General features: G+C 46.1%; 1 protein-coding gene across 3 annotated transcripts in view; it reads left to right on the top strand.

The window, feature by feature from the left end:
* Positions 1-13,548, top strand: part of FYB2 (FYN binding protein 2) — a 494,151-nt gene that overhangs the window by 410,331 nt on the left and 70,272 nt on the right. For all 3 annotated transcript variants that reach the window (XR_015307520.1, XR_015307527.1, XM_086952746.1), the window contains exon 12: positions 4,052-4,144. Coding sequence is in view for 1 of the 3 variants with exons in the window: in XM_086952746.1 (XP_086808872.1) it covers positions 4,052-4,144 (93 nt within the window). In the remaining 2 variants the exon portion in view is untranslated. The remainder of the gene's footprint in view (positions 1-4,051; positions 4,145-13,548) is intronic.

Raw genomic sequence — 13,548 nt, 5'->3', positions numbered from 1 at the left:
TCACTAAAACAGGCATTAGGAATCGTAATTTATTCCGCAATGAATGAGAAGGAAGAACGTACTAGAATAGAGAGCTGAGCCGGGCATCTTCTGAGAGAGCTGAGCCGGGCATCTTCTGACATGAAGAGAAGACAAGATGGGGTAACTGTGTAAGCGCAGGTACAGCAGCATACATCGAAAGGAAGGAGAGGGCGAAGCTATGCATGTCTGAGTCAGTCTACTTCTTAGTACTCCATAGAAGAAGGAAACACTCTTTTGTAGTGTTTACCTTCTGAGTTTGTGCATATTGCTCCAGTGCCTGTGCCCACACAGGGTGGAGCAAAGGAAAGAAAAGGAGTTTGCATACAATGCAAGTTTCTGTACCCCACTAATTTGAGTGGTTCGAGCCTCATACTATCTTCAGGAGTGTTTTGCAGCTCCATTATTAAAGCTGCTCTCACGCAGAGTTAGGAACAATGGGCATCAATATTTGCTTAAATTATTACATTGCATGTTATCACTGGTCAAGAGCATGTCCATCCTTGACAGCGGTGCACAGGCAGCATCCAATGATGGAAGGTAGGATTGAAAGGTGGTGGCAAAGTGTTGCACTTATCCTGATGGGACTATGTGTCTCGCTGCGGTGGTGTGGCCTTTCTATAGCTGGTGTCCTCTGCCGATACACTGCCCCATCATCCCTCAATGGCAATGCTCAGCCTAGCTCCTATAAACATTTCCCAACTCCCCTACACGCCCCCTAACTATATTCGTACACTAAATGGAAACCTTGCTTAATTATCATTTTTGCTTCTCGCAATTCTTATTTCTTTCTCCAAACCAAGTTTAAATAAAATAAAAAATAGTTGTTCGATTTTATTAAATAGGCGTACCTGGTGGTCGTTTTTAGGACAACTCTAGGAGATACTGGAATCAGAAGATCCACAGAACCATCCTATTCCTAGTGAAACCTAACATGTGCATACCAACATTTTACTGAAAGCAGACCAGGTCTTCTCGACAATGGTTGCTTTCTATTGTACTGTTGATTGAATAGATCTGTTCCTTTGAATGTTTGGCCACCAGAACTGTACACTGGGCTGCACTACAAAGTGTTGCCTCCTTCTCCAAAAATTATATTTTATCTGTCTGGTTGGATTACAGACCCTAAAAGTCCCTCTGTATAGGGGGCCTACATTCTTTCATTTGTGTTGGTGAAGACATCCCCGCCTGGATTTGTAGGGTGGTTAATGTTGCTATAATGAGGTCAAAGGTATAGAAGTGGATATGTCCCCCATCCTGGAATAGGATAGTCCTACCACAGAGGGTGAGTATGTAGTGGTCTCATGATTCTAACTTTCCTCTCAGGATGGCTTCCTTCACCCCTTGTTCGAGAAGTAGTGGGATTTTGATGTCTTATCAGATTGTCCAACGTTCTCCTAATGTCCTATGCTTTTGTAAGTTAAGAATTAAATTATGCACGAATTAAAGCATTTGGATAAGCTTTTTTTCCTGTGCTCATTCTCAGACTTACATTTTTATAGCAAGTGTCCTTGATTGCTTTCAGTGCAGGATCTTTTAAAACAGGCTGATATATATATATAAAGTACATTAAAAACGTGCTTACAGGAAGGGGGTCTAGTAGGACACTAATAAACTATAAGGTAATAACTACAACTTGATACTCAGCAATACATTTAAGAAAATATGGCTTATCTCATTCTCTGCTGTGTCTAGGGATTACTGATAACTGTGTTGGACTGTAGGGAGATGAATTTTAAGAAGATTGACCAGCATTCACGAGGAATTTAGAAGACCATGGCATAGTAGGTGGTAAACTAGGTTAAGGGACCATCCCTTACCATTCATGGCTTGAATATAATCTGTTCTTTCTTGTACAGTGTGAAAATGCTTCCTATTTAGGGACCATATACAACTGGGATACAATTTAAAATACAGAACATGGACTCAGAAGTCAGGCACAGAAATACGTAGTATGTGTGTAATCTGCTGAATCTGATCGTGTACCACAATTAAATGAAACATTTACATTTGAATGTAAAGAAAATCATGAAAGGAGCATGCCTTTTGGTTAATAGTGTAGGGCGTTCAAGGATGGCAGTAAATTGGGTTATCAGATTCTAAAATAATTAAGGAAAGGGTTTGAGGTCATATAATTCAAGCACCACAACAGCTGACCAGAACATCTCAAATGATCTCCAACGAGGGAACACCCAGCAAGCAAGCAAATAATATTTATCACTATTTCCGTAGTGGTAACGTGGTCTTTTGTGACTGGCCAGTGCTCCTCCAGTTGGCAATCGAGAGCTAAGTTTGCTTCAGAAGCCTTATGATGTAACACCAGTCATTCAAGACGTTTGGGTGTAATAAAATCTGTTAAAGAAATGAGGGGGCAACATCGTCACCCTTGCCTCCATCTAATATTAAGCCTTCAGCCAGTGACATGTCTTTTTGTATACCTTGTTTAATATTAAAGTTGTGACAATGCTCTCTGTGAGAAGTACTAGACAATTTGGGCATATTAATGACGATTTATGGTTTGTAATGATTCCTATTGGACAGCTGAATCTAATTTGAGGCTTTGATGGGGACCGTACATAACTGCAAAGCACACTGTTATTTATAATTTCAATATCAAAATTCTAAAGCTGATGAGCTTTTAAAAATAACTCTTCAGAATAAAAGCAAAGAATAAACTTTGCTAGACTAAAAAAAGTACAGCACTTGCAAAAACACTTTTTAACAGCACGCGAAAAGCACAAAGTAATAGGGGCAAATTGAGTTTCCATTGATAAGCAAATGTCAGAAATCAGGAGTATAAGTTGAAATTTCGAAAGACAGGCAGTGTGCCGTGTGTGTGCTGTTTAGGGCATTTGTCATAGTAAACTTGAGAAGGAAGAGGTGGCAGCAAGGAGAGGCTTCCAGGATCATTGATCTGGTGCTCCTATAAACCGCCCTATCACTCAACACTGCTCGAATAACAGCCGTTGATTGCTTCTTGCACCTGGCCGAGCTTTCCTGCATCCTTCCCTCCTCCAATTTTTGTTTTGTACCACAATTCTACTTTTAGGCCCAAGACATAGAAGACGACACATTAAAGGCCTATGCCTTGATAACTATTTGCTGGTTACATGCTGCTTTATCCTCCTTCATTGCTGCTGCCATTCATTGTTGCAACTTTTGGGTTGCTTCTTCTCTTTTAATGGGCTCTGAATGCACTGCCGAGCTCAGCTCAGGAGGGCTTTTCTTGAGAAATCTAGAAAACTTGGTCATTCTACCATTATGCTGGAGAATTTGTTTACTTCAGTCCCTGAGGATATATAGATGAACTGTATGGGTGCTTCATCGTTACTATTCAAGGAATTCTAAACGTTATAACATGCTCAACAGCAATGCACACTTACTTCAAGATCTAGGTGGACGGCCTGGTCGATACCACCGTTTATGGTGTAAGAGGTGCTGCCATCTTTAACCTTTTTGGCGGTTGCCTCACACTGCACTTTAACCTTTATTTTTTTCATATAGTTATAGGTGCAGAACATTGTTTGCAATTAACAAAGAGCAGTTGTCCATAATTAACATTTTAGAGTTAACATATATACTGTTAACAATTTCTGTTCTAGAAGTATGGAATCTGTGCTGAAAACTGTTGTCCTTGATGCCACCACCACAAACGAGTATTCGGATTGAACTGACTGTTTTTTCTTTGTTTATGGTCACAGGTATATGCACTTATTTATTCTTCTTTTTGAAGACATTAGATTCCTCAATTAGCCAATATAATAGCACTTGTGTCCAAGAAATTATAATTGTGAGTTCTCAACAAATGGATGTGCAAAACCCAATGAAGTAAATCCCCAAATCAAAGCTCCAATGCGGTCCTTGAATTTTGTGATCAAGTCATGCCTACATTTAACTAAACTGCCTATTGCCACGCCCACATCTGCTGCACCTCTTCAACTTTGCCCACCTTGTTGCTACAATCTGTGGCTTGAACTACCTATTTTTGTAGATCTACTGCCTTTTCATGTAATACAACCTTTGTTTCTAACAGAAAGGGAGATGATAAACAAAAATCACGATTGCCAAAATTTCTCTTAAATAAAGAAGGAAAAGAAAAGAGGAGAAGCTGGGACTTGATTGCAAGGTAATTTATGAATTTTATGGCTTGTGTAATTTTTGATTTACTTTTGAATTTGTGAAGTTTAACTACTAAAAACGGTGTATCGTCTAGATTTTAAGTACGACGTGTGAGAATGGCACATCATATTTTTCATTACATACAAGAGAAACCACAATATTTATTCCAACCCTATTTCTTCGCCATTATATTTTTACAAAGATTTTTTTTGTTTCTGAAGGCTCTAATGACCTGGTTTCTACTTGAAGTTTACAGATTTCTTTGTTATTTAGGGTCACACATTTCTTGCATATAGGCATAGAAAGAAAATTGTCACGTTGAAATTAATCTGCTTCTGAATGGTATAAGATAGCCACAAGCCTTAGGCTTTTAGAGTGCACAAAAGGAGTAATTTATAGCTGTAACTATATCCGCCACATATGCAATCCTTCCTCCATATAAATCAAGTAAAGTAATCCAGGTTAACTTAAAGTGCAGGCTTTGCAACTGCCCACTATTGAATTCAATTAAAATGTAGCATTAAGTAACATGGCCCCGTTAAACATACGTGTTATGGTCAAAGAGTACATGTACGGAGTCTCATTAAAAGTAGTGTTCACGTATATGAGCGTGGAAAGAATTAGGAGAGAACGAGTTGATCATAAAGTACATGGGTGAGTGATTAATATCTACTATTGCTCATCCTTTGAAACCATAAAACACTGAAAATTAGAATGTCTTAACATCATTTCTTGAATTTATTCCAGTGGCGTTTCTAAAAGTGTGTTTTAAAGGTTGTGGAAAATGGGGGCGGGGAAACAGATTAAAAAAAAATCACGCTATGCGGCTGGGAAACTGTAACTATTAAAATTTCTTAAAAGTAGCCTGGAAATATCTTGTCACTTAAAAAAAATCATGCATGTATCCCGGGGCAGGCTATCGTTTCCCTTCATGCTCCGTTTCCATTCTCTGTCTTTCACTTTTAATTTCAAAACCTCACAAGTGGTGTGGAGCCAACCATGGGCTCCAAATCCCAGCCCTCTCTTCCACAAACTTTGTGATCCTGTGCTAGTCAGTGTATCTTTGTATGCCATGGTTTCCTTGTCTGACAAGATCAGAAGTGTGTAGCAGGGGTTCTGTTTGCGATTATGGCAAGTGATGTATAAATCCCACCCCATAATATGAGCCAGGGGGAGCCGGTTGTTTCCAGAAAGCAGTAGGGCCAAATGGTGTCTGCACTATTTAAAAAAATAAATGATCTTGTAATCAGTAGGTTTACAGACCAGTCACGAGATACAATTGAGTATTACAATAAAATGAATTAATGGCAACAAGGAGCACAGTTACTGTCAGAACAGAGCAAAGTGATTTGGTTATGAACTTTCAAATTCATGTTTTACACTCCGCTATATGTTTTTTGTTATCGAAATATGTCAATTTCACGGAGAGAAACCCTTAAGTCAACATAAGGTCTCAAGGTCGTAATGGAAGAAAGGTCAGCTGTGGGCCTGAAGAACATTAAGCTTCAAGACTAAGGCACACCACATGCAGAGGAACATTCCGTCCCTTCTCGATATCCCTTTTCTCCAGTCTTCAAGTCAGAAGCTCTGAAGCACATAAATAAAATCATAATAGAAGTGGATTTAACACTGTTGCAGGTGCATGTTTCCATATCCATTCTCTTTCGGGGTGTGCTACTGTGGACTGCTACCACATAAAGAGCTTATAACTTCCCATGGACAACCGTACCAAGCATTGAATGCACTTTGCCCTGTCTCCTTCTGCAGGCTCCCCTGTACAACTTGAGAGATGTTTTTGGTAATTGGTTTATACGTCAATTAAAAAGATTCTCAGTTGACGGAGGTGATTTGGCACAAGTCGTGTGTGCAGGAAGCTGCACATGGATATGCAGCCGCATCTAGACATACCCTGGTGATGCCACTCTTTTAGTCCAGTATTTTATGTCTAAAAGTGTTCAGAAAAACATGTGAAGCCTTTTAATCTTGTTTTTTTGGGGGGCCCACCAGGAGGGCGGGGGGGTGGGGGTGGAGAGAGACCGACCACAGACACAGTGTTAAGGTGTGACAAAGGCCGCTTTATTGGAAACAGGTGCATTCTAAATAACAAAACCTTGGCCTGTGCTGAACAAAACTAAACCTTGCTAAATAAGAAGTACCTAACTGACCACCCCCTCCCCTAAAGGATTTCCTGCCATTCTCAGCATAATCACAACATAACCAGAACATCCCAACTGCAACATACCTCCTTACCGACCAACACCTCCCTTGACCTCTGCAATCCCAACTCCATGTGAAACAAACCCAGGCCTCCTACCCTTACCCCCTTTCTTCTAGGAAAAGCGCCACTCGAAAGCCACCTAATGACTTTCGACCCCCTCCATAGGAACCTCCCCCCCCCCCCCCTTGGATATCTGCGCACCCCCAAAGCTAGATCAAGGGCCTCCTTCAACTGCACAATGTATAGCTCCATCCCATACCTAGACAAGTGTACCCCGTCCTCTCTGGAAAAAATACACAGCCCCGTATCTCAGATCTGGGTGCTCCATTCACCCTACCCCTTCCTTTGCACAAAAGTCCATCATTTCCCTATTGATTTTCCTCCTTGCCCTGTCAATAGCCCCTGGACGCTCCGCCCCCGGCAGACCCTCTGGGGAATGAATTCGGACCAAATCACATGACATCCCGACCACTGTTTCCTAATCTCCAACAAGTCCCGCTTCATTTGCTTCACCAGAGCCAGTCCCTTGCACAGCACCAGGTCGTTTTCCCCCAAGTGAATGATCACCACATCAGGACAAACCCCCCGCAGACCACATTATTCAACAATGGCATCAACTCGTGCCAACGCATTCCCCCTTTTCCCCTCCAATGACATCTAAACAATCTGTCATCCTGTTCCAAATTAAGGTTCCGATGTTTGTCCCATTCGGCCCTCTCTGCTCTTTTGACAAAGGAATGTCCCACAATGTAGATTTCCAACACCGCCGCAGCTGGCCCTGCCACAGCACCTGCAAAGATACACATGTAAGAGGGCGGAAAAACATCCATGTCATTATTATTATTATTATTAAAGGGGTTTGTAAAAGCGCCTGGTGACGCCTCCCGGCGTGTCCCCGCGCTGTGGAGAGAGAGTCTTAGGAGGGTGGAGACAGAAAACAAGCAACTAGAGAGTGAAGAAGTAGGTTTTCAGCAATTTTCTGAAGGAGGCCTCATTTTTGTCTTGTCTGATGTTCATGGGGAGGGTATTCCACTTTTTAGCTGCAAGAGTGCGGAAGGACCTGCCTCCCATTCTAGCTTTTTTTGGGAGCGATGTTTTAAGCAGACCTATTCCCTTGGAACGTAGGGATCTGTTGGGCTCGTAGAGTGAAGCTAGATCAGACATGTAGGAGGGGACTTTGTGATGAATAATCCTGTGGCACCAGAGGAGTGCTTTAAATAGTATCCTCTTACTGATAGGCAGCCAGTGGAGGGTAGCCAGGGAAGGTCTGGAAGGAGCTCTGCGGGGGAGTCTTAGCACTAGACGGGCAGCTGAGTTTTGCAAGACTTGTAATTTTCTGATGTTTTTTTCCGAAGTGCCCAGCAGCAGCACGTTGCCATAGTCTATTCGGGAGGTAATGAGTGCCTGAGTCATAGTACGCCTAGAGTTCAACGGAAGCAAGTCTAGGGTGCGATTAAGGGTTTTCATGACTCCAAAGCACTTACCTACTGTCTTTTTGACATGGCTGTCATAGGAGAGCTTGTTGTCTATCCAGACACCCAAGTTCTTAGCTTCCTGGCTGGGAGTAGGTAAGGGTCCCAGACAGGTAGGCCACCAGTCTTTAGTCCATTTTGTGTTGTTCCCTCCTATTATGATCACCTCAGTTTTTGTGCCATTTAATTTGAGGCAGTGTTCGGTCATCCAAGCAGCAAGCTTGCACATGCAGGATTTGAAATTGTCGGCCTCGGAGGAGGGAGCTTGAGACAGGGAGATCAGGAGTTGAGTATCGTCGGCGTAGGAGACAAGCTCTACGCCGAACGATTGGACCACCTCTGCCAATGGTGCCATGTACAGGTTGAACAGGGTAGGACTCAGGGCAGAGCCCTGAGGTACCCCCTGTTCTAATGTCATGCTGTCCGAGAGGAAAGTCCCTCTTTGGACCTGAAAACTCCTGTTGGTAAGGAAGGCTTTCAGCCATCCCAGGGCCTCTTTAGTGACCCCCGCTCTGTTTAGACACTGTAGCAAGATGGAGTGTGCTACAGTGTCAAACGCGGCGCTGAGGTCCAGCATGATCAGGGCCATGGTTTTGCCCTCGTCGGCTCCTTCCCGCAGAGTTTCAGTTGCTCTCAAGAGTGCTGTCTCTGTGGAGAAGCTCGATCTGAAGCCCGACTGCGATGTATGAAAGGCACTTTGGGCTTCAAGATGGGCCATAGGTTGGACATTGGCTACTTTCTCTGCTAGTTTAGCGAGATAGGGTAGCAGGGAAATTGGACGTAGATTCTCCAATATGTCCTGACTTATGTTGGGTTTTTTTTTGATGGGGAGCACTATGGCTTTTTTCCATTCTGCAGGTAAACAGGCCGTGGAAAAAGATATTTGGAGCATATGTCTGAAGTGGGGCTCTAATACCGAAAGGCTAGCAGCTAAAATTTTGGGTGGTGCGGGATCTCGTGGAGAGCCGGATTTGATGCTTTTGCAAATTTTTATCAGTGTTTCAGCGGGAGGAACAGAAAAAGCACATAGACAGGATTGTGTACGTATGTGGTCTTCATTCTCTGTAAAGTCAGTGCCAGGTTTTATGTTGCTAGAAAAATTAGCATATATGTTTGTGATTTTACCAGAGAAATACTTAGCAATTTTATTGCAGGTTTCCACTGAGTCATTATGGGAAGTGGAATTGGAGTCGATTATTGAAATTTATTTGTAAATTTGGAAGAGCTCCTTCGAGGAGTTTTCAGCTTCCAGGATCCGGTTATTATAGTGAGATGCCTTGGACATGCGTATCTTTTTATTATATTCTTTTTGCGCTGCTTTATATCGGGCTTTGATTTCAGGGCAGAAGTTAAGACGCCATTCTCTTTCGAGCTTTTTACAAGCAGTTTTAGCAAGCTGGAGCTCCTGACTGAACCACGGGCCGTTTTTTTAGTTCTCGTGGCGTTAGTTACAGTGCGAATAGGAGCAGTAATGTCCAGTGCTTTCATTGCGCCTCGCCTACCCCAGCAACCACACATACGTCTTGTAACAATCCGACTTCCACCGTCCCAGACGCTTGATGTCTTCCTTCCCCCAGCCGTGCCGTGCTGCGTCCGTCGCCGCCCCTATTCTAAAGGAATGCATCCCGAACGCCTTTGGGTCCTCACCCATCAACCGCAGGGCATGCCGCAGGACCCACAACACCTGCCCCGCCATCACCCTGCCGTCCCCCCTCTACCAAACACCTCCCCTCCTGACTTCCCCTGCTCGGCTGCCAAACGCCGGTCCCACGCCGCGGGACACACACTGACCAACCTCTCTGGCCCCATCACCACCCACGTCCCTACTCCACGCTTGTCCGTTTTCGAGCGTCGCCAGCGTACCACCACCTCCCGTGCCTGCACCTTCACTTCCTCCCACAATACCCCTGGCCCCCTTTTCAGACCTACCAACTCAGAGACCTGAAACGCCCAAAGAACAACGATAACATGAGCGTGGAGAACAACACCAACTCCCTCCCGTCTCGACAAACCGACGGCAACGTCGCCAACAGGCGTCCCAGCATATTCTCTGATATAGGTCTCTGCTGAAACACCCTCGCACCTCTCTCCAGTGCCCAGCCTTCCAACAGCCTCGCCCCCAACTCCCCCGCAGACGGAGGATACCCCCACCACAGCTTCCCCATGAATGCCACCGCCGACAACTTTCCCGCAATCGTCACCCACGACAAACCTCTATCCATCAAGGCCAGCATGAACCACACCACCTGCTCCTCCCACCTCCACTTGTCCCCCTGCCTTACTGCACCAGACTGCTGAAACTCCTCCCAAGCCTGCACGTACGCCTTCCAAGTGGATGCTGCCACCGATGCCCTCACCAGCTGAACGACCCGGAGTCTCCCACCGACCACCGCTCCTTCGGCACCGGCGTCTTGGTCTCCGTGGCTAGCCCATGGAACCTCTGCCACTGTGAACGAGACAAAGCATCCGCAATGTCATTGTCCACCCCAGGCACATGCTGGGCCTGAAAAAGGATGTCCTGCTCGAGGCAGCGAAGCACGAAAAACCCTCATCAACTTCAGCACCTGCGGGTCCCGAGCCGACTGCCTGTTGACCACCTGTACCACGGACATATTGTCCACCCGGAAGATGACCCTCTTGTGCGCCAACTCCTGGGCCCACATCGAGACCGCCACCACCAGCGGGAACAATTCCAGAAACTCAATGCTGCGGCCCCCTGCTTGCCAATGTGGCGGCCACTGCTCCACGCACCACCGACCCGCCCAGAACAAACCGAAACCACCAACACCCGCCGCATCAGAAAAAAACGTGACATCCCACTCCCAGTCTTCCGGTGGTGCCATGGGCACCCCATTGAACCATCCCAGGAAAGTCAGCCATATCCGCAAATCCTCCTTCGTCCCCGCCGACAGCCGCACGTGATGTGGCAACGTCAGCCCAGACAGCTCCAAACCTAGGCGACGACAGAACGTACACCCCGCCCACACAACTCGGCACGCAAAATTCAGGTGCCCCAACAACACATGCACGTCCCGCACCGTCACCTTCCGCTTGTCGAACATGCCGGTCACCAATGCCAACATTGCCGCCTTCTTGTCTTCCGGTAGGCGTGCTTCCATTGCAGCCGAGTCGAGCTCTATACCGAGAAAGGACATCACCAAACTGGGACCATGCGTGTTCTCTGGCGCCAGGGGAACTCCCAAGTAACCCATTAGGTCCTGAAAATCGTCCAGCTGCCACTGACAATCCGTCGAACCGGGCCATGACACCAGAAAGAAGTCATCCAGATAGTGTGTCACCGTCTCAGAGCCTGTGTGCCAGGAAAAATCCCACTGCAGGAAGGAGCTGAAACGCTCAAAACAACGCACAGGAGATTGAGCACCCCATCGGCAGCACCTTGTCCACAAAAAAGCCCCCATCGAATTGGATTCCCAACAACCGGTGATCCTCCGGGTGCACCGGGAGCAACCTGAAAGCCGACTTAATGTCGCACTTCGCCATCAGTGCCCCCTGCCCTGCCGCCGCCACAATCTTCCGCCCCATGTCCACCGACGAGTACGACACCGACGCGAGGTCCGCCGATATGAAATCATTCACAGACGACCCCTCCGGCCACGACAAGTGCTGTATCAACCTGAACTGCCCCGGCTCCTTCTTGGGCACCACCCCGATCGGGGAGATAATCAGGTTTGGCAACGGAGGCTCCACGAAGGAGCCCTCCCTCACTTCTTTGAACAATTTCTCTCGCACCACCCCCTTCCGCGCGTGCACGGACTTCAAGTTATCCGCCCAGCGCGCAATCCATCGTCTGCTGGTACAAGTCAGAGTCCAGTTCCCCCCACTTCGCGTCCGGGTCCGATGTCATCCGTGCCTGGAACTCCTTAGAACCATCGAAAGAACTTGGAGGAATAATCCCTCCTCCCTCCATCGAGATCAACTCAAGGCAGCACGCAGAAACTATAATAAGCACATCAAGAACAAAAAGTCATCGTTCTTCTGCCTTGCCCTAAACAACGCTAAAAACGCCCCAACGAACTCTTTAACATCATTAGCAGCCAAATATCCAAACCGCCAACATCCAATATGACGGCGTCAAAATCGCTTTGTGACAACTTCGCTAGCTTTTTCAATGAAAAAATCGCCAAAATATATCTGGCTCCCAGCACGGACCCTGCCTCCCTCATGGGGACCTCGACACTAGCAACATTAAGCAACCCCCTAGTGAGCTCCACTACACTTTGGTCCTCCTTTCGCCCCATCCAAGAAGATGAGATAATCAAGCTGATAGCCGCCGCTAAACCCTCATCCCACTCCCTAGACCAGCGACCCTCGAACCTGATGAAAGACATGAAGCTCACCCTAGCCCCAATCTGGTGCAAGATAATCAATAGCACACTGAGCACGGGACTCATTCCTGACTGCCTCAAAGTAGGCCAAGTCACTCCGTTACTAAAAAAAACCTGGTCTGGACATTGAGGACATGAACAACTTCAGACCTGTGTCAAACCTTTCACTCCTACCTAATATTCTTGAAAGATGTGTTCTCCCTCAGTTAACCCAACACCTAGAGAACATCAATCTACTTGACCCTCACCAATCAGGATTCAGAAAGGGATGTAGCACCGAAACCACAATCTTAAATGTCCTAGACGATCTTCACTTGTCTCTCAACTCGGACCAATGCAGCCTTCTCATCCTACTTGACTGATCCGCCGCATTCGATACAGTTGACCACTCCCTGCTCCTCAAAGCCCTCCAAGAGCGAGCTGGCATTGAAAGGACGGTACTTAAATGGTTCTCCTCCTTCTTTCACAACCGCTCACAAAGAATAAAAATCAACAACTTCGAGTCCGACCCCCGACCCGTCAGTAGAGGAGTCCCACAAGGATCAGTTCTCTCTCCTCAACTCTTCAACGTATATATGGAACCCCTCACTACACAGATGATACACAACTCTACCTGGAAACCACGTCGATCAAAGGCATCCACAGACTAAACGCCACGCTCAAAGAGGTCCAACAATGGCTCTCAATGAACCACCTCAAACTCAACCAAGAGAAAACAGAAGTTCTCCTCATCTCAAACAGAGACAAAAACCCTCAAATCGAGGAATGGCTCAAAGCCTTAGACGCCCTTAATGGGGCACTCACGCCAATGGACTCTGTGAAATTCCTAGGGATAACCCTCGACTCCGAGCTGGACATGAAAAAAAACATCTCAAAAGCCGCTAAATCCGCATTCCTAAACCTGAAGCTCCTGTACAGAATAAAACCCTTCCTACCTCCAAAAGATCTCAAACAGGCCACACAGGCGTTGGTGCTTTCCAGAATCGATTATGGAATCGCAACCTTGACCGATTCAGCAAAATCTCACTTAGGTCCCCTGTCCACGACCCTCAATGCAGCAGCAAGAATGGTCACAGTAACGAAAAAATTTGAGCACATCTCTCCGGCACTTAGGGAACTGAAGTGGCTTCCTATTGACCAACGAGCCAGCTTTCGCACAGCCTGTCTCACGCATAAAGCCCTTCACACAGGCAAACCTGAATATCTGGCCGCCAAACTCAAAAGGGCCGGGCAGTCCAGGAAACTCAGAAGCTCAAACACGCTTCTACTCATCCCACTAAAAGCTCGGAAACAGAAAACCGGAACTAAATCCTTCACGGGTAATGCGCCCAAAATTTGGAACTCCATCCCACCCCACATCAGACTGACCCCCTCC

Source organism: Lissotriton vulgaris, chromosome 1_1 (genome assembly GCF_964263255.1).
Source record: "Lissotriton vulgaris chromosome 1_1, aLisVul1.2, whole genome shotgun sequence".
Taxonomy (NCBI): Eukaryota; Metazoa; Chordata; class Amphibia; order Caudata; family Salamandridae; genus Lissotriton; species Lissotriton vulgaris.
Note: the sequence above shows the minus strand (reverse complement) of the source record. Positions and strands in the feature narration are given on the sequence as shown.